Below are 25,474 nucleotides of genomic sequence, written 5' to 3' on the forward strand. Positions count from 1 at the left end.
CAGAAGAGAAGGAAAATATTTGCAAAATACCAAGTTCAGCTCACCATCACAAACAGCCAGAGTCTTTAAGATGTCACCTTGAGACAGTGTGATTGGCTCTGAACTGCAGAGCCAGTCAGTACAGAGGCAGGTGTTCCTCTTGCTTTTCCCTGGGGAAGGAGCAAAAGTGCTTTGTAGGCATGAAAGGGAACTCAGTCATTTTAGACATTCAAGAAGGTGAGTTTGGGGATCAATATGCCTGATATGCTGTTTCCTCACACAGCAGAGGTGGCTTTCAAACATCCTGCTCCTAGGCTTGCTAAAATGTGAGTGAAGGAAAACAATGACTCATTGCATGGCTCCATCAGGATTTTTTTGGTGTGCAAACTATAGAAGGATTGCTAAACCCAGCTCTACAATTTTCGTTCTCTTGTAAAAGGAAACAAGTTCAAGGAGTATTATCCTAAACAGGTAACAATAGTGGGAAAGTGCAACACATGAGTGCATGCTTTTGCATTTAGTGTAGTCATCTGGTATTTAGCATGGCATCAGGCTCTTTAGGTTTCTAAGTATGCTGGAACTTTTACTCTCTGGTGCAAGAGAGCTTCCAATTGCTCCAGAAATTATTTCAGATGGCAAGTGTTTCTCTGGGTATAGCAGTCTGTGAGCTTAGGATGGAAGGGGCTCACTTTGAGCCATTGTGCTGGAAATAGTGTATGGGATGGTTGGTATTCCATATGGAGAGCAGAGGTAACAGAAAGATGGAGTGAAATGATCCATAGGAAGGCTGGTGATAGAAAAAACATGTGAGGAGAAGCCTGAGTTTTATTTGGGACTAGCTGGTGACAGCTGCTGCTCATTCATAATCTGCAGCTTCCAAGTCAGGTTTCTGCAGTGCGGGGTAGGACAGGTCATGATGGAGATGCCATGGCAGGGAGATCAGCATAGGACAGTCACTGCCATGCAGCAGGTAACTGGGGCTTATGCATTTCCATATGCCATGTGCCCAGAAGTCAAGAGCTGTACATATTCCAGTAGATAAAGCAGGGGGGTGGTTACAGTTCAGCACTATGGATGGACTTGTGCTCACTCTTGATTCTCTGCCATGGTCCTGCCTGGTTTATTAGTGTGGGCTTAGGCTGAGAGCCTGCTTTGAGACTGTATTGGCCTTGTGTTTATAAGTTATATTTTGGTCCCATGAGTGTTAATTACAGTGTCCACAAGAATCACCTTCACCTACTTTACCTACCTTTGTTGTTATTTATACCATTTGATGTCATAGTCATTACTGTCAGTAGAATAGAAATACATTGATTTGCATATATTTTCTTTACCAGTGCTATGGCTTTATGCTGTGTGCAATAATCCATAGTGGCAGCTGTTGGGATTCATCCAGAGACTGCCAGTCTTGTCACATCAATAATTTCCAAATCCCCCCTGGGATGTTTGTGGTTAAATTACTTCTGGTGCCACAGTGTGATACTTGGATGCAGTGACTGCACAGATGCAGTGTGTTTTGAACTAAAATCTCATTTGTGGCATAGAATTACAGAATAGTTTGAGTTGGAAGGGACCTTTAAAGGTCTCTAGTCCAACTCCCCTGCAATGAGCAGGGACATCTTCAATAGGTCAGATTGCTCAGATCCCTATCCAACCTGATCTTGAGTGCTTCCAGGGATTGGGCACCTAACACCTCTCTGGGCAACCTATGCCAGCTTTTCACCACCCTCACTGTATACATTTTCATCCTTGTGTCTAGTCTGAATCTACCCTATTTTAGTTTAAAACGATTACCCACTGTCCCTGGTAAAAAAATCTGTCCCCATCTTTCTGATAAGCTCCCTTCATGTACTGATAGGCTCAGTGAGTTCTCCTCAGAGCTTTTTCTTCTCCAGGCTGAGCAAACCCAATTCTCTCAGCCTTTCCTCAAAAGAGAGGTGCTCCATTCCTCCAGTCTCCTGGTGGCCTCTGGAGTCACTCCACCAGGTCCCTGTCCCTCTGTGCTGGCCCCCAGAGCTGGATGCAGCGTTCCAGGTGGGGTCTCAGAGCAGAGGGGCAGAATCCCCTGCCTCGCCCTGCTGCCCACGGGGCTTTGGATGCAGCCCAGGACTGTTTGGCTTTCTGGGCTGGGAGCGCCCATTGCTGGGTCATGTCCAGCCTCTGTCAGCTCTCCACCAGCTCTTCCAAGTCCTTCTCAGCAAGGAAGCTCTTGATCTGTTCATCTCCCATGAGTAAGAACGTGAGTAGACTATGAGATATATTCAGAAGACATGATAATATATGTGTTTACATTGCACTGGTATCATGTTAAAAGTGAGGTTTTATGTGGAGTTCTTGGTATTCAGTTCCTATTTCCATGAAATGACAACTTTTGCAAAAACAGTGTATTAGGACTGAAATGCCTTACTTTGTAAGTAGCGAAGCAGACTCCCAGCTCTCTTTTTTTGTTAAAAGCTGATAGATATAGAAGGAAAAAAAAATACCAGTTTAATAATTGAACTTCATATACATTTAGCTTTTAAGGGCTCCTTGTAACTAGAGGTATGAACAGAATGTATTTTTTGTAATGGTTTTGACCATAATGGTCAATGTTAATGAATGTTCTATGAATGTAGTTCATTACTTGTGTCTGATCTTTATATTTTTACCATTTAAAATTTTACCAGTTAAATTCTGTAAAGGTCATGGTTTTCTCACATGGAATTGTTCTGAGCCTGGAACATTCATCTGTGCAGTGCCCTGCAACCAGTGCCCTTTCAGTCGTGTGTCTGGGGACTCATGGTTATTGTCCCTACTCTATTTATAGATATATTCACTGAGTTAGAAATACTTTTATTCTTCTGCTGGCTTTTTATGTTGTCTTTTAACAGCTATTTTTGAGTATCAAAAATAACTGAAACAGGATAAAATCTTGTATTTTTTACATTTGTGGCAGGCTTTGTTGACTTCCTTATACGCATAATACCCCAGTGTTTTGTTTTAAAGGTTAGATTATAATTAAATACTTTGCCCAACTGGAGCATAATAGTCATTGCTCATGACTGTAAATAAGAATCCCTGATTAAAGCAAAGTGAACGGGGCTGTCAGGGATAAGATGCTCTGTTACCTGAACAAGCATTTGTCCACATTCCCTTTGAAGCAGGTTAGATGGAAAGACCACTGGGACATAAGCATTTTCTGTTATTGATCCTGCTTTAGCTAAAAAGCTTTCTGTAAGTCATTTTGTAGGTGGTCTGTCTAATGTTTCTGTAAAATAAATTCTGTGATACACCTGCTGAGAGAGATGGCAAGTACCTGAGGTCTGTCAGCTTTGGCCCTTGCATTCTGCTGCTGTGTTTGCTACTGTCCAGTAGGAAGTAATCCATAATCAAAAATGCGCATGCTGAAAGTGATGCAGAGAAGAGAATGCTAAATGTCCAAACAGAAATGTTGAGTTCACTGAACTGTCACACTACTGAAGAGTTCAACAGGCAGGACGTGCATAGCACTGCTCAATTTCTGCAGCTATCAGGTTCAGATATTCAACAGGCAGGACGTGCATAGCACTGCTAAATTTCTGCAGTTGTCTATCAGGTTCAGATGGGAAAAAGTGGGATTTAACAAAGGTGCTTTTGCACGGATTGCATCTCCCTTTATAGCTTTGTAAAGCATGAATGTGAGTGACTTCATTTGTTCTAGTTTTCTTAAATAAGTTTTGCAGAACATGCTCTCATATTTTTCCAATGAGTTACTGTGCTGTCAGCTTTTTCCCCAGTGAGTATTGGAGAACATATGTTTCTATCTGCAGAGAGCCATGGATTCAGCCCAAATACCTTCTGGGCACTCAGCTGCAGTGGCCAGGAAGTTTCAGCTGCTGTGCAGGTTCCATACAGTGAACAGGGAGCACTGTTTTGCTTTAGAGACTGTTGTAACCCAGCTTGGATTTGACTTCTTTTTGGAGATGTGGCTGTTTATCCCTTCTCAGTGGAGATGATTCCACCTCTGATATTGGTGTTTTGTTTGACTAGGGTCTGTCTGGAGCAAGCTGTTCTTGCAGCTTTCCTGCAATGCTTTCCTGCATTATCAGTCTCCTGGAAAGAATGCATTCTCCAAGGATTATGCTCACGTAGTTATGTATTCTTAGTATCTTTCTTTAATAAAGCATTCTTTTGATGAGCAAAGGTAAAGTGTCAAGGGCAGTAAAAAAGTAGTTGGTGAGGAACTTTGGGGAATTAGTGGTATTTTAAACGCAAGATGTTATTTAGTGTAAGCTGATCCCTTTATTACTGAAGAGGCAAAAGTATATGGTCCATAGAGGTAACAGCACTATAATTTCATGCAGGTGTACTTTTGAAATTCAAATATCAATGTTTGATTCCCAGAAACCTTTACTGATTCCAACATTTCTGTGTAATGGACCTGAGCTATAAGACTATGATTATTGAAGTAGTAACAGCTATTAGCTTTAAAAGAATAGGATTATGTTTTCACAGAGTTTTCTGATTAATTGACATATACATCACCTTTTATATGGTTATGTGATAGCTTTGAAAGAATCATAAATCCCCTCAATTTAATTTTTGGCTTTTTTTTTAATTCAATAAGGAATTTATTGTTGTCTGTATGTCTGCAGGAATGTCATTTATAAGAGGGCACGTGTAGTATCAAAAATACATTAATTTTTCCCATGAATGAAAATTTTTTTGTGTTCTGAAACATCTTTCTTTAATGATACAGCAAATGGTCCTGTGGTCAGGTACAGATGTATGTCCTTTGCTGGGTTTACTGCTCTTAATGTTTTCATTAGGGATCCCATGCAAAGCAATCTCATTAACCTGTTGAGGAAGAATAAGTAGGAACAAAAAAAGAGAAGTGCCAATTTCCCCCCGAAGACAGCACATAAAAGCAGGGTGGCAGGAGAAATGAAAGAAACTGGGAAAACTCGGTAGGTGACACATGATAGTGTGCATTTAGAGTATGCAATAGTTCAGAGGAAACATGTGTGTCAATATGGTATTGAACTCATTTCTCAAAATACTGAAGTCCTGTCTGCAGATAATTGAACTTACTGCTGCTGAAGAAGTCTGTGTGTTTATGGGGCCTTAAAACACATCTCATCACACCACCTGTAACTATCAGAACAGCCACAGACTCTTGTTTTCAATTTATCTAGAGTTCAGGAATCTATCAGTCATCAAGAAAAACCTCTTCTAATCAAGATTTTTTCCTGATAGCACCACGCAAGACATGTCAAAAAGCTACATCCTCAGCAGCTTTGAACTTAACCAGGTTCCTCTGAGATTTCTTCTTCTGTTAATATTAACTGCATTTTCTAGCATTATTAGCCAAGTAAAAAACCACTTTGATGTCTCTTAACCTATGAAGTGTTTTTACTGTTGCTGTGTATAAGATCCAGTCTTGCAAATCCATGCTAATTTTGCCAACATCTGCATGCATATGGTGGGTAGCCCATTTCTCAGTTTTGTGCTGAATTTCAAGCACAGCTTCTCTTGTATTAATCCCACTGACATAGTGCTAACAGCTGATCTGCCATTTCTCTAAATGCATGTGTGAATGCAGTGCTGTGTAACTCCCAAACTAAATCAGTGCTTCTTCTGCTGGCAAGTGGGAGAAGTCTCATTGTCATGTTTTTAAGTGGTCTGCTTTTTCTAATTATTTCTAGCAATAAGTCCTGAAGTTTGGTATTTTGTTTGTTAGATTGGTTTTTTTTAAATTTAGTGTACCTGAAAGGGATTGTCAGATCTATTTCTTGAATCAAGGATTGTTCTATCACCAGCCATACACAGGTATTGGAAAGTACTGTATGCTCATAGAAGTCATTGAGAGAAAGAAATATGAGGATGCAAAATGTAGTATTGCATTTCAGCCTTCAGATAAGTGTAGTGTAGTGAGAGCATTTGTCCCCCATCACATTATGGATTGTCTATGGATAGAACCAGCAATTGGTAACCTTTCTATTGCTAGATGCTGTTTGAAAGTGATGAATTGAGAGAAGATAGTCACAAGAGGCTGGATAAATAGTAGCTCCAGAAAAATTAAGCTTAGGTCTCTGAAAAACTAAGCTTAGGTTGCGATAAAAGTAAGCAATGCAATAAAAGCAAGCAATATAGCTGGAAATTGGAAGTCTTGGTTGGAATAGTACATTGTCTTAACCATGCTCTCATGTAGCCATAATATGTTCTCAGTGTGAATAAGAGATGCTCAGGCTTGAGTGTGTGTTTTACAATGTGGAGAGTCCAGTACTTGGTATAAATGCTCCCAGATTTTGCGAGTGCTGAACCTCTGATTTTACGTGAGCTAGAAATTCTTGTGTGTCCTGGATATAAGCACTGTTGGTAGGTAAGTAGAATTACTCAGTTCAGGAAGAAACTAACCCATGTCCTGCCTGATGGGTTTTAGGTCTCATAAACCTTTGTAGGTGATTAGAAATCCTGTCTGCATTTTGAATTTTACTTTAAAGGTTGTGGTAAATAGAGCATGTTTTGTTTGTATGTGTGAACTCATCTGTGAGGAGGAGGAAGTGGGCTCAGCAGCTTCTCCACCTCCTGATTCCCTGGAGGCACTGTCAGCCAGACACTTTCCTTTGAAGGGTTGTTCTGAGGTGTCTCCTCTTTGTTCTGGGAGGAAGATAGTAAATAAATGTTGATATGTAACTGCAGCAAATTCAAAAATAAATAATCCTTTTTGGCTGAGCAGGCTTGCAGGTTTCTGAGTAGGGACAAGTGGGTACCTCAACCTTCAAGGAATCATGCCATATATGTCTCAAAAACTCTGGGGTTTTGTACTCAGGACTACTGACATATTGTTAATCCAAGCAGAGGAATTGGACTGCCAAGACTTTCATACACGTCCTGTGTCTGAACTGGCTGCTGTCATTCCTGCCTGCCTTTGGCCATTGCTGTCTGCCTGTGGCCATCTCTGTACCCAGAGGTAAAACCCTCACCAGCCTTACACAGAAGAGTTATCCCAATGGAGAAGGGAAACAGACATTGTTCCAGATAGAGAAAATCCCACAGGATCAAGGGCAGCCATAATTATAGCTGTTCTGCTTGGTTGGAAGAATGCAGAGGAACTACAGGGGAGGTCAGCCTTCAGTTAAACATAATACTCTTTTGTTTGCAGTAAATGCAGTTTAACAAACAAAACTTTAATCAGTGGGACCAGAAACATGGTTCAACATTTACCTTTCCTGTGTTCCAATATATAAAGTGATTCCAGCTTCCTTCAGATATGTGTCATGTTCTTTCAAAGTCCTACAAAATCATCCTAGTGGCAGATGTCTCATATGCTTTTTCCAGGGCTGATAATACAGTAGCAGAAATACAAGTTGCAGAATTAGGTAAGTTATAATTTTTGTCTGTTAGTAACAGAATGACCCAGCACACAACAAAGATATAACCAGCAGCTCTATTTTTAATTTCCTGTTAAGAGTATTTCTGAAGATAGGTCACTGAATGCTGGACCCTTTTATTGTGTCTCTTTTGTTTAGGGTCAGTCATGAAAGTGTTTAATGTGTTTTTTGGGTTTTTTTTTTTCAGCTGAAATAAAGATCTGTTTTAAATATTACCATGGTGTTAGTGGAGCCCTCAGAGCTACTACTCCATGTATCACTGTGAAAAACCCTGCTGTGATGGTGAGTTTAGCCTATTTGTTAATTGTGTTTGTAGAAGATGATTTATTGATAGTTTTTATAAAATGATAGTACTAATGACAGTATTAACTGCCAGACCAACCTATCAATGTCTCCTGTTTTTTACTATTGACAGCAATTATTTTTTAAAAAAATGTATTGCCTTAAAAAACTATAAAAACTGAGAAGTGGTTTTCATGGTTTTGTTGCTCATAATAAAATAACAGTAAAAAGTCACTGGGCTTAAAAGAAATCTTTTATGCTAAGAATTTGACTTTGCTTGCATTCAGTTTTTTGCTACTTACAGTTTTCTGTAATTAAACACAGTACTAGAAATCTTTCACACTGATTATATAATTGAGACCATGTCCAGAGTCTCAGTTTCTTCCTATTTCTTAAATATTTCCTAATATTCACTATGAAACTTTTGCAGAGATAGTGACTGTTAGTATAAATTAAACTGGACAAAACTCTGTTCTTGCAAAAATGACTGAATTCTTTGAGTGTTCATATACCATTGAAATTTAGTAATTCTGATTATTGAGAAGTATTGTCTTACTGCATTGGTGTTATGAGACTTGTTTGGAGGCTTTTCAGTTGTTTATGTAGCAGTGGAATAGTTGTTAAAGCAGTGGCAGAAAAGGCTTCCAAACTTGTACCATGGAGCTTTTGCTGCAAGTAATTTATTTATCAGGTTAGTTCTTCAGCTAAACCTCAGCAAGTTTCACAGTGCATTTGATTTGTTGATGTTAGCTGCCAAATATTTAAGATCACAACTGTCAGGGTGACATCCTGACAAACTGCAGTGTTGAGGATGCAGTAAAGTAGAAATTATTCAGACTGCGTAGCATTTATTCTGACCTTGTGCTTTCTCAGTGTTGTGTATTATATACAAGTGCATGCTATGGTTATCTGACTCTAAATGTCATATGCAGACTTTGTATCTTAATATACCAAATGTGGGGTTTTTTTTCTTAGAATTACAAACCTAAGTGGTAGCACCATTTGATTTTTAGATCTTTGTCAGATCTCACCATGAGTAACAGTTTCACACATGCATACAGACTCGATACTTTCCAGAAGAAAATGTGTCATAGTTAATGGGCCTGACAGCTACTGTCTTTAATATCAATTTATAAACTAAAGGCAGTAAGGTAGTCTGATTTTGAGCAAGAGGAAAAAGCTGCATTTCTACATAACCCTTATAATGGGCTGTGTTTTGCACTATATCATTACTGAGGAGCAGAGTGATTATACTGAGTGGAGAAACCACTTGAACTTTTGTATTTTCTTGACCTTCTCTTGTTATCCACCAGTAGTTTTGAGATTCATTGAACAAAAGGACATCTGAACTTCTGTCATCTAAGTATGCATTTAATGACTTGGTAGTTACCTGGAGAGCTGTCTTTGAGAGTCATGGTAATTCTTGAAGGCTTATACCAGCTTTTGCTGTTTAAATTTCTTTCCTTTGAAAGGTAATGCAGGGTCCTGGGTATTGTACAGAATTCACACACCTGCTAGAAGGGGTAATTTTATATAAACATTTTTGTTTGCATTATCAGTGCAGACTTCCAGAAATAGTGAGTTGTTAGTTTTCCTGATGAGAATGTTATATGACAGTTCAGATGATACTTCCTAAAAATGTCATACTGAATTAGTTATGTGTAAGTAAACCTATTGTAAAACATTAAAACTTCACTGCATTTCCATGGTTTTGGTGTTGATCTGAAGCGCTGTGCAGTAGAGGTCACTGGGTTCTCTTGGCACTGGTTCTGTCTTAGAGAAATGCTGTTTGAGGAAGTGGTAAGAGAGTCATGGTGTGCTCACTCCCCTTTCTTATGGTGCAATAAATTCTTTGCTTACTGGAATTTCTCATACTGATGGTATATCACACCAAGTATTTCAGTCTATCATACTTTTGGATAAGCAGCTAACATTCTATTGTGTTACTTTAGATAAGGGGAGGCTCAGGGGAGATATAAGTCCTGATGGAGCATTCAGAAGCACTGTGTTACACCAGATGACATGGCCTTTGTGCTGCAAAACTCTGTGTGTGTGCGCTGGGATGAATTTTTTCACTTGGGGCAGAAGAACTGTTTAGATCATAATGGAACAGGAAGTGGTTGTATAGAAAAGTCATGGCAGTGCTAGGGAACACTGTCACTATTTGTGTTACTGAATTGTCGGCAAATTCTATTTTCTCTAATGTGAAGTTAGCAATAAGAATTATGTCGTTTGAATGGAGTCCAACTTGTAGCAGAAAAATAGGTATAGAATGGGGAAGGGCTTTTTATTGGTGAGTAATATTTTTAACAAAGAAAACAGTGCGTGCTGAAATAAGCTCAAAAGAGGAAACTGGAATACATAGTGTTCCTGTGGAATTGCCTGGACAGCATTAGTATCACAGTGGAATGCACCCCTCACCGCTTCCATGGCGTCTGTCCTGTAGACAAGGCAGCACTGATCCAGCTGGAATTAACCATTGCTTTTGATGCCTTCATAATTTTGCTGCCACCTGTCACTACTTATGAATCCGTATAAAATCACTGGCATAACAACGCTAGGTGGAAAAGGGATAGTTCTGAGCATTCTGGCCAGACTTGTCTTGCCCTGAGAGGTGGGAAGTGCCCATGAAGCCAGCAGTGAGGGAAAGGATGGACTGGCTGGCGAGTGGCAGTGCTCGCTGGCACGGTGTGTCCCCTCACAAGACTGCTGAGACCCACGGCGATGGCAGGCCCCAACATCATGGCTGTTTCTTCATCACTTTGTCTGGAGAAATCCACACACTTGCTAATTCCAATGAAATTCCAATGTGCTTGCTGATCATTGTGGGAAGTATTTGAAATTATATTATTAACTAGCTTGAGGCAAAATAAAAAGGAATGACTATGTATTCAATGAATGCAAAGCAGCTTCCCTGCGGCTACTGCAGCTCCAGAGTCATTTATCCATCTGGTGACTCCAAACCACTGCTCAGGGCTGCCTCATTCTTCATCTACGTTCACAGGTGTGCCCATTTGTATTCAGCTGATTTGCATCTTTCAATAGATCAGACTCCGTTCTATCACTGGTATTAATCCTCAAACCTTTTCTGTGTCACCTCTCCTGCCTGGGAGTGAGTGCAGTGCCTGCCCAGGGAACCATTTGTCTTCAAATATCTCTCCGTTGATGTCTCTGCGATAGATTATTCGGCTGGTTGCACATCTCCTTTGTCTTGAAAGACAAATCCTTCTGCTAGTTGAAAGAGACAGACATTAATACATGAGAAACTTTTATTCTGAAGTAGTGTTTTACCTAATGAGGGATTTCAGTAGAAACCAAACCTCAAAAATCTGTGAAGCATAAGGTTTTAGACCACATTTATATTTAGATGTCTGATGTGCTTTTCTGTTTAAAAGGAGCTTTTGTTAATAGAGCTGAAAGCTTTTTTAGTCTATCTTTGATCTCTTTGCTTTTTTTTGTTGCACACTAAATTATCTATTTGTGGAAAGTGACAAAAGATACATATGCTGTCACTGGACAGCTCAGTGCTTTGATGGATTTACAAATCCATACTGTTTGTTATTTTACGAAAGGGAAAGCTGTAAAAGATACAGGTTTTCTCTGATTAATATTGTCTGCATGCGTGTTACCCTATGCATGTTCTGTTTGGAAGATTTGGGCTACTGGTCTATTAGCACTGTGTGACATTAAATAATAGATATTTTGCTGTAAACTAATGCTGTGGCTGAGGCTGTCTGTGGTAACAAGGCAATATTTGGTCAGATCCTTCCCTAGCATAGTACCTTAAAATTGAGTTATCATCCTCAGACATGTACAAAGCAGATGAAAACTTCAGTGGTTTTTTTTGTTGTTTTTTTTTTTTTTCCTCTTCTTCAGATGGGAGTAGAAGGCACGGATGAAGGTGCTTCTGGAGCTCATCACTCTAGGAAGTTGGTCAGCTTTACCCTATCAGGTAAAAATCAATACTTCTCTGTGTTTTACAAATTATTGTCAAAAAAAAGTAAGTTGCTGTTCTAAATAACATCAAAGATGGAATGCTTTTCTTCATTAGCCTCTGTAGGAGCACACTCTAGTGGCTTGAAAGATGTCATTTCTTTAGAACTTCTGTTTGTTGAAAACCAGCCAGAATCATGGATCTCCAGGAGTGAAAGAAATGGATTTGATATGTCCCAGCATGAGAAATTTAGGGAAATTTCCATTTTGCACAAGGGACCGTTCCTCTGAGATTGAAGAGTGGAAAGCATAACTTCTAACTAGAATGCAGTTTGGCTCCATCGCTTTTCAAAAAAGCAATAGCTGAATGGTGGTTTAGAAAGGGGAAAAATGTCACTTGTTACAGAGTTAAGCTGTCACTACAGTGAAATTGCTGTAAGGGTGCAGTCTACCAGCTTCACTTGTTTTGATTAGCACTTTGTTCCAGGGAAATCTTGTGTGAGATGGAAGCATATTCAGCTTGAGCAAAGGCAGATGAAATTCGCTTCTGAATCTTGGCGAGCTGACAATAAAAACATGTAGAGATTGTAGAGATGGAGCAGAAAAAATCTACTGTTTTTTGAAGTGGCCTTTCAGCAGCTACCTGAGATAGAGCTGATAGGTTGTACAGACTCACACAGTGGACTATACAAGTAATTCTTTGTGAATTCTGAAAAACCTGTTTTGTTTAATAGACTGTTGTGATTCTGCCTGAGGAGTCCCATGTAATAATTTTGAAAGATGTGTTGACTGATAGGCATGTGACACGTGTCCTGTAATGTTTTTGGGTTGTTCATTTAAACGTGACTCCATTTCATTGTGTTTCTGCTGTGTGGCTTAATTCTAAATATTGGGTAGGATTTTTTTTTTTTTTACCAAATTCACAGGCATGGCATTTAATTTTAGAGCAGTGGATTCTGCTGCATGTCTAAACTCTATGTGCCAGTTGCATTGCTGCATGCAGCATACTGGTGTACTTAATGGAAAAAGACAAGTATTGTGCTTCAGCAAACCTACAGAGAAATATTTTACAGTTAAGTTTAAAATCTAATATTATGTTAAAAAGTTCCTCTTTATTTTTCTTGTTGCTGAAGCTTGCACTATCATTGAAGTCCTTAGTCATGACGATATGCTCCTGAGGAAATTATTATTTATTATTGTAAGTTCTAAGGGCTGCAGTACTGAGGCTTCCCTAGGAAAAATAGAAGCCTTTTTAGAAAACTTTGCCTCTTTTTACATGAGGTGGATTATCTGCTCTGTTGGGAGGACATTTATCAAAGACTGAACTTCTGGAAAGTGTCTTTCACTGCATTACCTCCCATACAGTTTTTTATCTCCTCTCCTCACTCAGAAACAAAACAAGTACTGTTTGATTCATTTTGGGCTGTTTCTGTTGGGGTTCCTTTTTTTTTTTCCTTTGAGTGGAAATACCTTAGATATCTTACTGAGGAAAGTATTTGTAGGTGAGCTACAAGTTTATGCTTTTGGTTTTACAAGTAAGTGAAGGCTCAAATGTAAATGAGGATGTTGATACCTTTCTTCCTTATATTCTTTTGGGAAAACACTTGATTTCCTGCTGTACACTGGATCCAGTTAATGTGTGAGTACTTTTAAGTTGCTTTATTTAGTAATCTATGTGAATTGATTTCCTGGGTAATATTTTAGGAATACACTACTTTGTGAACTGGCTTTAATTTACTCAGTTCCTTTTTCCTTCCTTCTTGTTTTACTTTATAGATATTAGAGCAGCTGGACTTAAAAAAGGCATGTTCTTCAACCCTGATCCTTATCTAAAGATGTCCATTCAGCCAGGCAAGAAAAGTACATTTCCTACGTTTGCTCACCATGGCCAGGAAAGAAGGTCGACTATCATCAGTAACACAACTAATCCTGTTTGGCACAGAGAGGTAATGTATCCCTTTTGGGAGCTGTCTGCCAGCTGATGCAGCGGACCAGGCTTGCATTTTTTCTTCATGCATTAGGCCTTACTCTCTGAAAGCCATGAGCTTGTTTTATAGCTGGTTATTTAAAGTGACACAGAAATTTTAGTAATTTTAGGAACCCTGTTGGTGGATAGAAACAGTTATTGTCTCCATATTAAAGCTGAGTATTTAAGCTGCTAGCAGTTCATTCCCTTCTCTGCTAAAAAAAGCTGAACTCACTTAGCCACCCTGTAGATTTCTTCAAACTGCAAAGATGAGTTAATTAAAGTTGGATTATATGTTGTGAGAAGACTCTTTAAGAGCAGTTACACTACATGAACATTTATGCTTAGTGATTGCAACAACTGTTCATTTGGAAATGGTGTTTTCGTGGTGTGCAGCAGATGACAAATTTTCAGTTTTGTCAGGCCAAGGGGATACTCTTTGATGTAGCCCCAGCAAGCTACACCTTGCAGGAAGGAAAACCCAGGAAGATGTTAGAGCACCACTCAGCAAGGGAGCAAACAGGTAGTCTGGCAGAAACCAGTTTGCCAGACGTGTTTGTATTGGGTAAACTGTGCACATCCCATGGAAGGAAATCAGTCCTGCAGCTGTCACTGAATGCAGGAGAGCCATGTCTGTGCTTTTGAAGATAAATGTTTATGTGGCAAAGTGAAACTGCTGACACAAATCCATAGCCCTTTCGGGACTGGCAAGGCTGTACTGTGGTGAATATTAGTGTATTCTTTGGGAAGATGAAAATTGAGTAGGATTTGGGAAATGTTTCCACAAATCATAAAGCAAACAAGCAGTAAAAGCAGAACTGCACTGGGGTGCTTGGTTGTGGGAAAGACCATAGATGTGAATAGTACTAAAGTCTTTAAAAAAAACATAGTTCAGATCTCTGCATTGATTCTTCAGCTGTCTGTCTGTCCACCTACCCAGTAGCTAGAAAGAAAATTTACTCTTTTTATTCCCCCCTTTTTTCCTCTTCCAGTTCTCCTTGGCTTTGAAGCTTATTAGAAAAGAGATCATGTTCACTTGTGCACACATTTTATTAGCTTGCTTTAGCTGCTGGATTTCCTTTAGCAATGCTCTGACAACAGCAGTTATGATCCCATTACATATTCTGTCCTAGTGATGCAGGATTGATCCTGTTTTACACCTAATACTTTCTGCAAAGTAATTTCCAATATTATAGCAAACTGAGAGTGACACATTTTTACGTTCTGTTTATCAGAGGAACCCAGCTGTGACAGTTGCTCAGCATGGGGAAGGGATTTTATTCCTTACCCAGTTTAATTTGTTTTTTTGAAGATGTTTATCTGATGCCTACAGCTGAACTGAAGAGCTATTTCTCCTATTGTTCATTGCTCAATATATCTTTGGCTACCTAACCAACCACATGTGTATTAGGCATTGTGCACACGTGGTTTGCTCAGAGGTCTTAAAGGTGGCAGATAGTAAAAGAATAACCAGAGGACCTTGTTTTTTGTGTAGGTTATGCCATACTTTGCTTGCTTATTTGGAATATCTTAAAATCTAGATGACAAATAGAAATTTTGACTTGCTAAGCTTGTTTTCTAAAGGGAATTTACCATTACATGGTATGTTTGTGTGTGTGTCTGCCAACATGTTTGCTTAACATTTGCCCTGTACCACTTTTGAATCTTTTCGCCATCTTTGGGCAGACTTGATAGAGCAGAACAAATCTAAGAGATGAAGTACTCACAAAATGCAAGAAAATGGAAGCTGAAAAGAGTAAGTGTACTAATGTTCCCATGTAGGGAAAGGTGGAAAAATGATTTTACCAGACATCAAAAAATCTTCTTTAAATTAGTATCATATTGTTTAAAGGCCCCAAGTGTGCAGGAAAAGGTTCTCTTGGAATTTGCTGGGAAGATTTGTCAATGGTGGGGCAAAACTCCATAGAAAATTCTCCTTCTCTAGTAATGCTGCTCCTGAATGTACTGTATACATATTGCCCTTTTGACTTCCTGTCATGCATACAAAACATGAATGCCAAGCATGGTGTTGGGAGGAAAATTCTTCTGAGCACAGCCTGGAGTGAGACAGTTACTTCCTCCTGCATGGACCTGACAGAGTGCAGCCAGGGTTCCTTCTCTTTTTGCTTTCCCCTATGCAAATAGAAGCAAGCAGTAGGATACATGGTGTTCTACTTTCAGACATAGACCCTGAAAGTGCTTTTATCCAATGCAGTTTCTTACTGAGCAGTTCTTTTCAAGGAACTGTGAAAGGGAATGGGGAACAGTAAAAAGCTGGTTACATATGCAAAAATTCTTTAATAAATGATGTTGACATTATTTTGCCATGTGGAAACTGCTGTCGTCAGTCATTAGTTTTTGGAGTTCGCTGCACATTAGTAGTAATTAAGTACATTCTTTCTGAATAAAAGTGTATTGATATGGTGTCAAATATGTTCTTTCCTTCCAGAAATATTCTTTTGTTGCACTTCTAACAGATGTCCTGGAAATTGAGGTTAAAGACAAATTTGCCAAGAGTCGTCCGATCATCAAGCGCTTCCTTGGGAAGTTAACCATACCTGTTCAGAGACTTTTGGAGAGACATGCAATTGGGTAAATGAATACATTCTTAATGCTAACTTGTTTTCAGTAGGAGGACTCAGTATCTAGGATACTGAGAGCAAAGAGCAGCCTTTCTGACTTATTGGTACAGATCAGCAAATTTTTACTACATCTGTACTAAGAAATATGTTATAATTTTAATTGCTTTATTGCCTGACTGGAAAATGGCAATGTTTCTAGCCCTGTCCTGAATACATGTACCCATGTTTGTGTTGATGTGTGTTTTTTTCTTTCAGCTTAATTTCTTTACATAAAAAATGCTATTCACAAGAAACGTTATTCTCTGGCTAGCTAGTCAAGAAGCAGGACATTTTCACAATACTACATGGTTGTGTGTAAATCTTTTAGAACAAGCAGGTATAATTAACTGACTTCTTGTACAGCTGAAGTCTTTTTCATTGTCACTTCACTAATCAGAGATGTAATACCCCTTCAGTGAATTGGCCAGAACTGCAAGGCTGTGACTCCTTATTTTTCAGAGTGCTTCTAGTACTACAAAATTAAAATTGCCTGTTGTTATGAATAGCTCACTGATGGGACTCAAAATTCACCTGTTATACATGCCTTTTTTAAAGGCCCTGCCTCAAAGTTTGCTTAAGTTAGTGTCTCCATTGACTTTAAAAAGCCACAGGATTAGTTAGGCCCATGAGGTATCTGGATGAAATTAAATGCATATTTTCTTCTTTAAAGCTTAAGGGCATGGCAGTGTCACACACTTATACCAACTGGCCTCCTTTTCCACAGATATTTCCCTCAAAGTAACAAGTTCCATAAGGGGAGAAAATCAAATTAAATTTGAAAGCAGTTTTCAGCTTTATGTTTTCAAAGTGTTGTGTACACTGGTAAGTAAAGGAGGAATAAAATTGTAAGAGTAGCTAAAAATTTTGATAATACCTTTTGACACAGAATTTATTTAAAACATTTTTTTTAAAAACCTGTCAATTTGTTTTGTAGTGGCATTCAAGAATAGTGCAGGTATATACACAATATAACTTTTCTAAGAATTGCCTCACATTGAATTTCAACAAATTGTGTTTTGTTGAACAAGCAGCTTTTTCGAATAAATTTGCACACTCCTATACATGCAAAAATAACACCGTGATCCAGGCTGGTTTCAAAACCTAGTGCAGTTTTTTATTTCCTTGCTAAACACCAAAATGTTTTTCTGCTCTGGGATTCCTGGTGCTGTGATTTGTGAAAATTACCACTTTGCTGTGTTCCTTAGTTCTTATCTCTGGTTTTTGAGACCATTATTCTGTTTTCTTCTCTGAATTTCAGTTCTGTATATTTGATATATCAAATCTTTTTGGGAAAGGAGAGGCAGTATAAGAAATATGTATTAAGAGTGTTGGTATTTGGTTGGTTTGCCATACTTCTGTTAAATTAAATCTTTTTCCTCTTCCTCTGTAGTATACCTGTCCATTTTCAGTTTTTGTGTAAAGACAGACAATATTTCACCAAAGGTTTTACAAAGTAAAGTAGTGGTTAATGTAGATGTGAAATAAAATGTACCAAATATTCAATTATAACTTCTAATGCTTTTGCTTTTTTTTTTTTTTTTTTTTTTTTTTTTTTTTTTTTTTTTGGTCAAGCAAGTCTAACACCATCATTTTGGTGGTGTCAAGGATGACTCTTAAGGAATGAAAAGATGAAATCCAGAACCAGCCACTTTTAGATAAACTGGGAGGCTGCCTGTACACTCAGGGCTTTTTTTTCACACTAAAAGTTTATGCAAACTGCTGCAGCTTACTTCAGTAATAACTGCATTTGTTTTATTTTGCAGTAGGAGTGCTCCCAGTAAAGGAGAAGTGTTTATACCAGTAGAAAGTTATTTGCATAAATAACAATAATTTCCTGTGGAGGTCTTTAGTAGCTCCCTCTTCTTCTTTCAGTTGTCCCAGCTGTGCTGAGGGGATCTGGGGCTGTGAATTCTGGCTGTGCCTAAACAAAAATGTACATCTTGGTATCTGATCCAAAGTCTGAAGTTGATATAAGTCTAATCTAGTCTAAGCCCCACTGAATTCAGTAACTTAAGAACATATGTAAAGATAAATTCAAGCATTAATAGTTTTACTAAATCAGAATGTAGAAGTGCTTTGTTGAATGTGAAAAATTATGAAGTAACTATTTGTGAATTTTGTACATAGTAAAAACCACAAGGGGGCAGAAAGGTTTTGTTAATTATAAAACAATGTTGGGGAAAGGAGGAGGTTAGGAGAGGGGGATCTTTGCAGATTGATTTCTTCAGAACTTAAGATACTTAGGGATGTAATCCAACATAGTTTTTTAGGCTGCTTTATCTGTTAATAAAAGGTATTTTACACCATTATTGCTGTTTGTGCTTTTCCATGCAAATGGGAGTATATGGCCAATTTTAAGACTATAAGAGGAAGTAAATATTGAAAACATGAAGCCAGCAAAATTTTTTAAAACTCAGTATTTTTGATTTTGCAGAGACCAGGTTCTCAGCTATAATCTTGGCAGAAGGCTCCCAGCTGATCATGTTAGTGGATATCTCCAATTCAAAGTGGAAATCACATCTTCTGTTCATGAAGGTGAGAATTAGTCAATTACCAGGATCTCCAGATAGTTGTATGGAGAGAGTTCTCTGTATTTCTGTGTGTAGGCTTTTCTGTTGTTGAGGACATAATATACTTTCTCATTTGTATATGGTCCCTCTACTACACATTTTTCTATTGGGATTCAAAAATTAGATATGGCAGGTACTGCCTTGGAGATGGCAGTTCCAGAACCACCAACACTTAGCATAATGTTTTTGATTTTCTTGGATAGATTCTAAATGAATCTGCTTATGATTCTCATTTTATGCTTGGCAGTGCTCTGTCTTTTGAAAGCAATACGGGAATCCTTTAAAGTTATACTGCACACCTCTTAATTTTTCTATATCTTACAAAACAGTATATAGACTTATACAGGGAAAATTCTCTAACTGCTTTTTCAACACTTCAGATGCCTCTGTTATTTTGATTGAAGTTTCTTCCCTTAGTTTTCTGATTGAAGTAAGCAAGTGTCTTTCAAGGATGTGTATTTTTATATAATTTAAGTAGAAAGAACTATGTGTTCTTGCTGCTCTGTATTTCACCTTCATTTGAATATGAATATGCTTTCTGCCTCTGCAGATGCTTCACCAGAAACAGTTGGGACTTTGCTGGGAACAAACTCTGTAAATGGAGACTTGGGGAGCCCCTCTGATGATGAGGACATGCCAGCAGGACATCATGATACATCCACAGTGTGTTCCAATGGCCCAGTCTTTGAGGAATCTTCTGGAGACACAATCCTGAGACAGTCTTTAAGGACTAGTAGGACTCTGGAGACAGACCAGGATGAGCTGACCTCTGGTGCTTCAAGATCATCCCCTCCCAGAGGTCGCCAGGACTCACTAAATGACTATCTTGATGCAATAGAACACAATAACCATCCCAGGCCAGGGACATCTGCCTGTGGTGACCGTCCACGAGGAGCCTCCCCAAAACTGAGGAGTAGCTTCCCTACTGACACAAGACTTAATGCTATGCTTCACATTGACTCAGATGAAGAGGAGCACGAGCTGCATCAAGACCTGGGTTTTCCATCCTCTTTGGAAGATGACGGTGGTTTAGTAATGCTTAATGGTGCTACCAGAAACGTTGAAAGAAATGAAGTAAGTTCCTCATCAGATCAGGTAATGCCAGGACCTGCAGAGAGTGAAAGGGTTTCGGCATCAGCTGATGACCAGCAAGATTCTCTCCCAGAGCTTCCACCTGCAGAGGAAGGAGCCGGATGCCTGCCGGGCTCTCAGGCTGAAGCCCCAGCAGAGCAGGCTGGCAGCGAGTCCTCTGCCCCTCCGGAGGCAGAGCAGCCTCCCGGCAGCGCGGACTCGGGAGCCGCTGAAGCTGCAGGCGGGAGCAGAAGGGGCGTCAGCGAAACGGAGTCCATCGACCAAGGCTCGGAGCCTTCCCAGCTGTCGTCGGAGACGGAGCAGAGCGATCCCGCTCGCACCGAGAGCGTCAGCGAGGCCAGCACCCGGCCCGAGGGGGAGAGCGACGCCGAGGGGGCCGACAGCTCCTGCAACGAGAGCGCGACCGTGCGGCGCTCCTCCGTGGAGATGCGCTGCTCGTCCTGCGAGAGCGCCAGGTTCCCCGAGACTCCTGCCTTCTCTCCCCAGGAGGAGGAGGAGGAGGAGGGAGCCTGTGCCCCCGAGGCAGCTGCGGCGGAGCCGGGTGCCGAAGCGCAGGACTCTGCCGGCGCTGCGGGCTCTCTGCCTGCGGTACAGTTACCTCAGGAGGAGGCGCAGGAGGCTGAGGCAGGTGAGCTGCAAGACCAAGAGGAAGCAGAAGAAATCTGGCAAAGAAGAAGAAGCCTGCAGGCAGCAGCTGCCCAGAGCCAGTCTCAGGATGAAGAAGTTGAGGGAGCACAGGCAGCTTGCGAGGGTGCCACAGCACAGCTTGAAGGAGCTACTGGAGGTAACAACTGCAGGAGGCACTTTCAGAGTGACCTTACTGCACCTGAAAATGAAGATCATTGATTTCTCAATTTCATTATCTCTCAAGAGTTTTCTTTCGTTCCTTTGAATTTATTTCTTTCTTCAAGAGACTCTTGGGGGTTTTTGATTTAATGAAAAATCCAAACCTGGAATATCTAAAATGTGTTTACTTTAAAATTGGATGTATTTTAATTCTTGAGAGAGTAGTGAGGAGGATAAAGAGGAGGAAAGAATTCCACAATACTACCCTGCTCATTAATGAGGCATGAAATAGTAATGAGGGATGAAACTCCCCCAAAAGTATGAAATGCAAAATAGAATTTATATTTTATATAATACTCTACATATATTATCATACTCTTTCCTTTTAGATGTTTTATATTAGCCTTAAAACATAAGGGTAATCAAAAAAAAGGGGAAAGGAAAAATAAGCATATTTTGTCAGCTTCAGGCTCTTTATTTTTCTTTTCCCAGTTCCTTCTCTGTACAGATGGATCCTAGCGCACTGGAACCTTGGAAGGAGAAAAATGTGTTACCTAAGTTAACACTGTAAAGCTCTTATTGATTTTAAAATTATTTTAACAGTTGAGAATTTTCTGTGTCACTAAAATCACTGAAAGTAGAAATGTGTCCCTAATGAATTGTTTCCAAGCAACTTTAATAATGGATTGATTATCTGTTCAGTTTCTTCAGGGGTTGAAGTATATCCAATCAAGTGGGTTTCCAAATGCATCTTTTTCACAGCATACCAAGAGTAATTTCCTCTCTTCATAAACAATTTGTTGACTGGAAATAATAATTTTGGTGTTTATTTCAAATACTGTCAATATTTTACAGCATTTTCTAGACATTTGGGATACTCTTTATTAGGTGTCAGGTTGCATCGTGTTTTGGTGACCAGTTTGGCTGCAGCGAGGAAGGACAGTGGACAGTTCCGCCTCCCACTCTTAAGGTTTCTGGGGCCAGGTGGAGCTTTGTCCTGGGATATGGCTCAGACACAGGTGGTTTCCATGCCCTGGCTTTGGCTGCTCACGGATGCAGCACATCCTAGAGGTGATGTTTCCAGGACCAGGACGTCCCAGAAGGATCACTTGCCTAGAACTGTCAGCATCACTTATTTTGACCCCAACAGCAGATGACTGTTAGATAGTCCTGCAGAAACTGTAACAGCTTGCTCAGTTCAGAGGCAACTCTAGGGCTTCCCCACATTGACTGAAAAAAGTAATTTATGTGTGCTTTGATTGCAGGTTCTCCTGCCAATGGCCATCAGCCCTTGAGGTCCCTGCCTTCGGTGCGTCAGGACGTTAGCCGGTACCAGAGAGTGGATGAGGCTCTGCCACCAAGTGAGCTTCTCCATACTTTAGTTGGAGGATAAACTGCCTATGTCTCATTACTGAGAGTTCATTGCATTTCCTTTTTGAATGTTAGAACTGAGAATGAACAGCTGAGAAGTGAGGAGCTTGGAAGTGAGGAGTGGTGATGGCTGAGTCTGGTGTTGTTGTTGTGATAATTACACCTGGTGTACACAGACTTGCTGAGTGTCACTCTTGCAGAGACAGTGCTGCCTTTCCTGTGTGCAGTGCACAGGGACAGGGAGATGAGGTGATGGTGCTTGTGAGGCACTGTGAGCTGTCAAGCACTCTGAAATCTCTGAATACTGCTTGTGTGGTAATGATTTACAAAGGAATATACAACATCTTTCATATCTGCAGATTAACTTACAGGTATCTGTGCTTTCCTTGCATTTTTTGAGGAGTGAGGATTTTATATTAAAATAAGCCTGGACATTAAGCAACGGTTAGATGAGCCTTAATGAACAAATGAATTGTAATTTCTTTAATGCATCTGAAAAATACATTGCTTTCAATTATTGAACTTATTCATGTGCTTAAACTTTGAGAAGTAAAAATCTATTCAATATTAGGTATTCAAAGAAAGGACACCCCTCCCCCCCAAAAAAAAGCTACACAACTGATAGGCAAACATTGCTTTAAACCAAATATGCAAAAAAGTAAAAGTAAATTCAGACCCACTGTAGTCTGTGGCAAAGCTCTGTTACTTTAAAGGAGTCAGGAATTAAGATATTTAGTGTAAAATGAACAGATCTCTATTTCCTGGTATGGTATGGGACTATGTTTGCTCTGTAATTGGAGCAAGTACCTGGAAGGAGTGTGATAGCAGAACACAGATATAACAGTGTGTGCAAAGCCAGCATGATGATATGGTGGTGCTCCCTGCTGGTTCTGTATAATCAGATTAATCCTGTGTGAAGATCTTTGAGTAAATTTGCCACCCTATTATACCAGTTCTACATTTTACAAAATTGTTACTTATTATTATTATAGAGACTTGAAGCAATAGATGGAGTTACAAAAGTGATAGAACTCAAACAAATCAATGAATAAACCCCAAGCCCTCCGTAGTTTACAGTGTTTTATTGCTCCTTAGACTGGGAGGCTCGAATTGACAGCCACGGACGGATTTTTTACGTGGACCACGTGAACAGGACAACAACATGGCAGCGACCTACAGCTCCCCCAGCCCCACAGATCCTGCAGAGGTCCAATTCCATACAGCAGATGGAGCAGCTGAATCGCCGGTAAGAACCACCCTTGGTGCTGGTGGATTCTGTGTGCTTGCAAAACTGCATTCAGCACTGCAAGACTGAGCATGGAGACAAGGCCACAGCCACTCCCACTGCTGGCCTTAGGTGGTTCTTTTTATGTGGCTGTTGCTTTTAGTTTGCATGTGAGTTTCCAGGACTTTTGTGTTCCACCTGTGATCTTAAGCTATGCAACCAAAACTAATACACGTGATGATGGTTGTCAGAAATGCAAAAGGCTATTAATGCAGAAATCAGAGGTCAATATATATTAACCTATATGGTAAAAAATATGGGCAGGCTCCCTTGGAGCTAGAATCGGGTCATAGTTACCATATACTATATGTAAAGTCCAGTTTTCCAACCCTAGGTACCAGAGCATCCGAAGAACAATGACAAATGACAGGCCTGAAGAGCACACAAATGCCGTGGATGGAGCTGCAGAGGAAGCTGAATTTCACCATTCTAATTCAGGTTAAAAAAAAATATTTTTTTATCCCTTCTCCAAAGAATGGACTATTTATCTCATAGATTATTTAGTGAGAGGACATAAGGCAAACCCTAACTTCTTCCTCTGAAAGTCTGTGTGAAAATGAAGCCATTTGTTTTTAATGCTGTCTAGTTTTGAAGGTTATGACTCAGCCTGCTCAATATGCTGAAGAGAAGATTCTGAGATTCAGAGCACTTTTCTGTCAGTACCAGACTGGTTTAGAGAGCAGGACACTTGCAGTGAAAAAAACATGAAATTGTGTGGTCTGACTTAAAAATATTTTGACTCTGCTAATGCAGTTTGAAATAGTAGAATGTAGAGCTAGAAAGGGCTTCAGGCAGTCATTGACTACATCTCTGTAGATAGTTTGGGTGAACTGTTCCTAGGCCATCCTTGCCAAATGCTGTCTCATGAGTTCTTACATTCTCCACTTGAGGGACATTCTTTAATTTTTTTAGACAGTCTACTCATTATTCTTCTTATAACATAGCCTTGAATCCATTGCTTCCTAGTCTTCCCTTGTGACTTCTGGTTTTAGGTCTCAAATTAGATTTTTGGCCTACTCAGAGTTGTCTTGAGTTGGTCTTCAGCTTCTAAGGAATATTTCAGAAAATCAAATAAAGTTATGACTCTGCTGTACTGAAGAGGTTGTGGAAGTGTCTTACATAAAACACTCCTTGTACATTACTGCAGAATGTTTTGTTGTGTTTGTTTTAGTTTGGGTTTTTTTTATTTGTTTGTGTTTTCTCTTTTTAATAGTTTTGACACTAACCAGTGTTCATTCTTGGATCTGCTAAAATCAGGTCCTCATCTTTGTGTGCAGAACTTTGGCACAAATGTCTGTTTTCATCTGGTCTTTGTAAGTTGATTGCACCTACATGCACACAGATCTTTTTAATGTGCACCTGTGGTTTTGAATCTCGTTCATTCTGCTGTCCAAGTACTGCAGAACCTCTTAATTGGAAGAAGTTTTGTCTTCCCTACCCAGTCATTAGTAGAAATAATAAGTAGGACCAGAGCCAGAGAGATCTCAATAAAACATCTTGGTGGACTATTATAGCATTATCCCATTCCTTCTGAGAACTCCTTCAGACCTCTGAAAGAGCCACCAATGTCTCAGTGATTGCTCTTTATTTCCTAACTGTTAGAGTGCATATCACCTGACGTTAAGGCTTTGAAAACCTTTCATTTGCACCCGGATCTTTAACCTGCTCTTTCTCACCTCCATTTTTTCATTCTTATGGTAGTCTGTCCGGTGTTAACCTTTGGAATGAAGATAGGAAGAAAGACCTTTTGTTTTGGGTTGTGAACATCATTACTTTTTTCTTTTCACTGAACAGTTCTCTCCTTGGTCATCTTCCTACTAAAAATTTACTGACACATTTATAAAGTTTTCTTTCCATCCGGTCCCTTGCACAGCTGTGTGGTGTCATGTGCTTTGGCTTTGTCTCTAGATGCTCTTGATGTACTCTTTTAAAATTCTCTCCTAATTTAATCTGATATGCAAGCAGTGTCACCCTTTTTTTGAGTTTCAAGTCATTGTAGAACTTGAGATTTACCCAAGTGCTCCAATTTATTACTTGTAGACTTCACTTCTGTTGTAGCCATTTCCTTTTTTATGTTTGTGCATGTGCAGCCACATGGTTTGTGCTGTACACAAATCAGTGTTAAGCAAATTCAGGCCAAATCCTAACCAGCAAATTCAGCTGAATAAACTTTTCATTAACCAAATTCATAAGCCTCAAACTGCAATAAAAACCCACCTGGTGACCCACTCTGGTTT

The 25,474-nt window shown here is 39.6% G+C and overlaps 1 protein-coding gene across 2 annotated transcripts in view; it reads left to right on the plus strand.

Annotated features, from left to right (window-relative positions):
* The window catches only part of HECW2 (HECT, C2 and WW domain containing E3 ubiquitin protein ligase 2), a 149,503-nt gene that overhangs the window by 77,107 nt on the left and 46,922 nt on the right, over nt 1-25,474 (plus strand). For both annotated transcript variants that reach the window (XM_021555393.3, XM_021555392.3), the window contains exons 4-12: nt 7,519-7,613; nt 11,490-11,565; nt 13,323-13,492; nt 15,962-16,104; nt 18,568-18,668; nt 19,254-20,579; nt 21,847-21,942; nt 23,048-23,198; nt 23,572-23,675. In XM_021555393.3, coding sequence (XP_021411068.2) covers nt 7,519-7,613; nt 11,490-11,565; nt 13,323-13,492; nt 15,962-16,104; nt 18,568-18,668; nt 19,254-20,579; nt 21,847-21,942; nt 23,048-23,198; nt 23,572-23,675 — 2,262 coding nt within the window. The remainder of the gene's footprint in view (nt 1-7,518; nt 7,614-11,489; nt 11,566-13,322; nt 13,493-15,961; nt 16,105-18,567; nt 18,669-19,253; nt 20,580-21,846; nt 21,943-23,047; nt 23,199-23,571; nt 23,676-25,474) is intronic.

This window comes from Lonchura striata, chromosome 8 (assembly GCF_046129695.1).
Source record: "Lonchura striata isolate bLonStr1 chromosome 8, bLonStr1.mat, whole genome shotgun sequence".
NCBI lineage: Eukaryota > Metazoa > Chordata > Aves > Passeriformes > Estrildidae > Lonchura > Lonchura striata.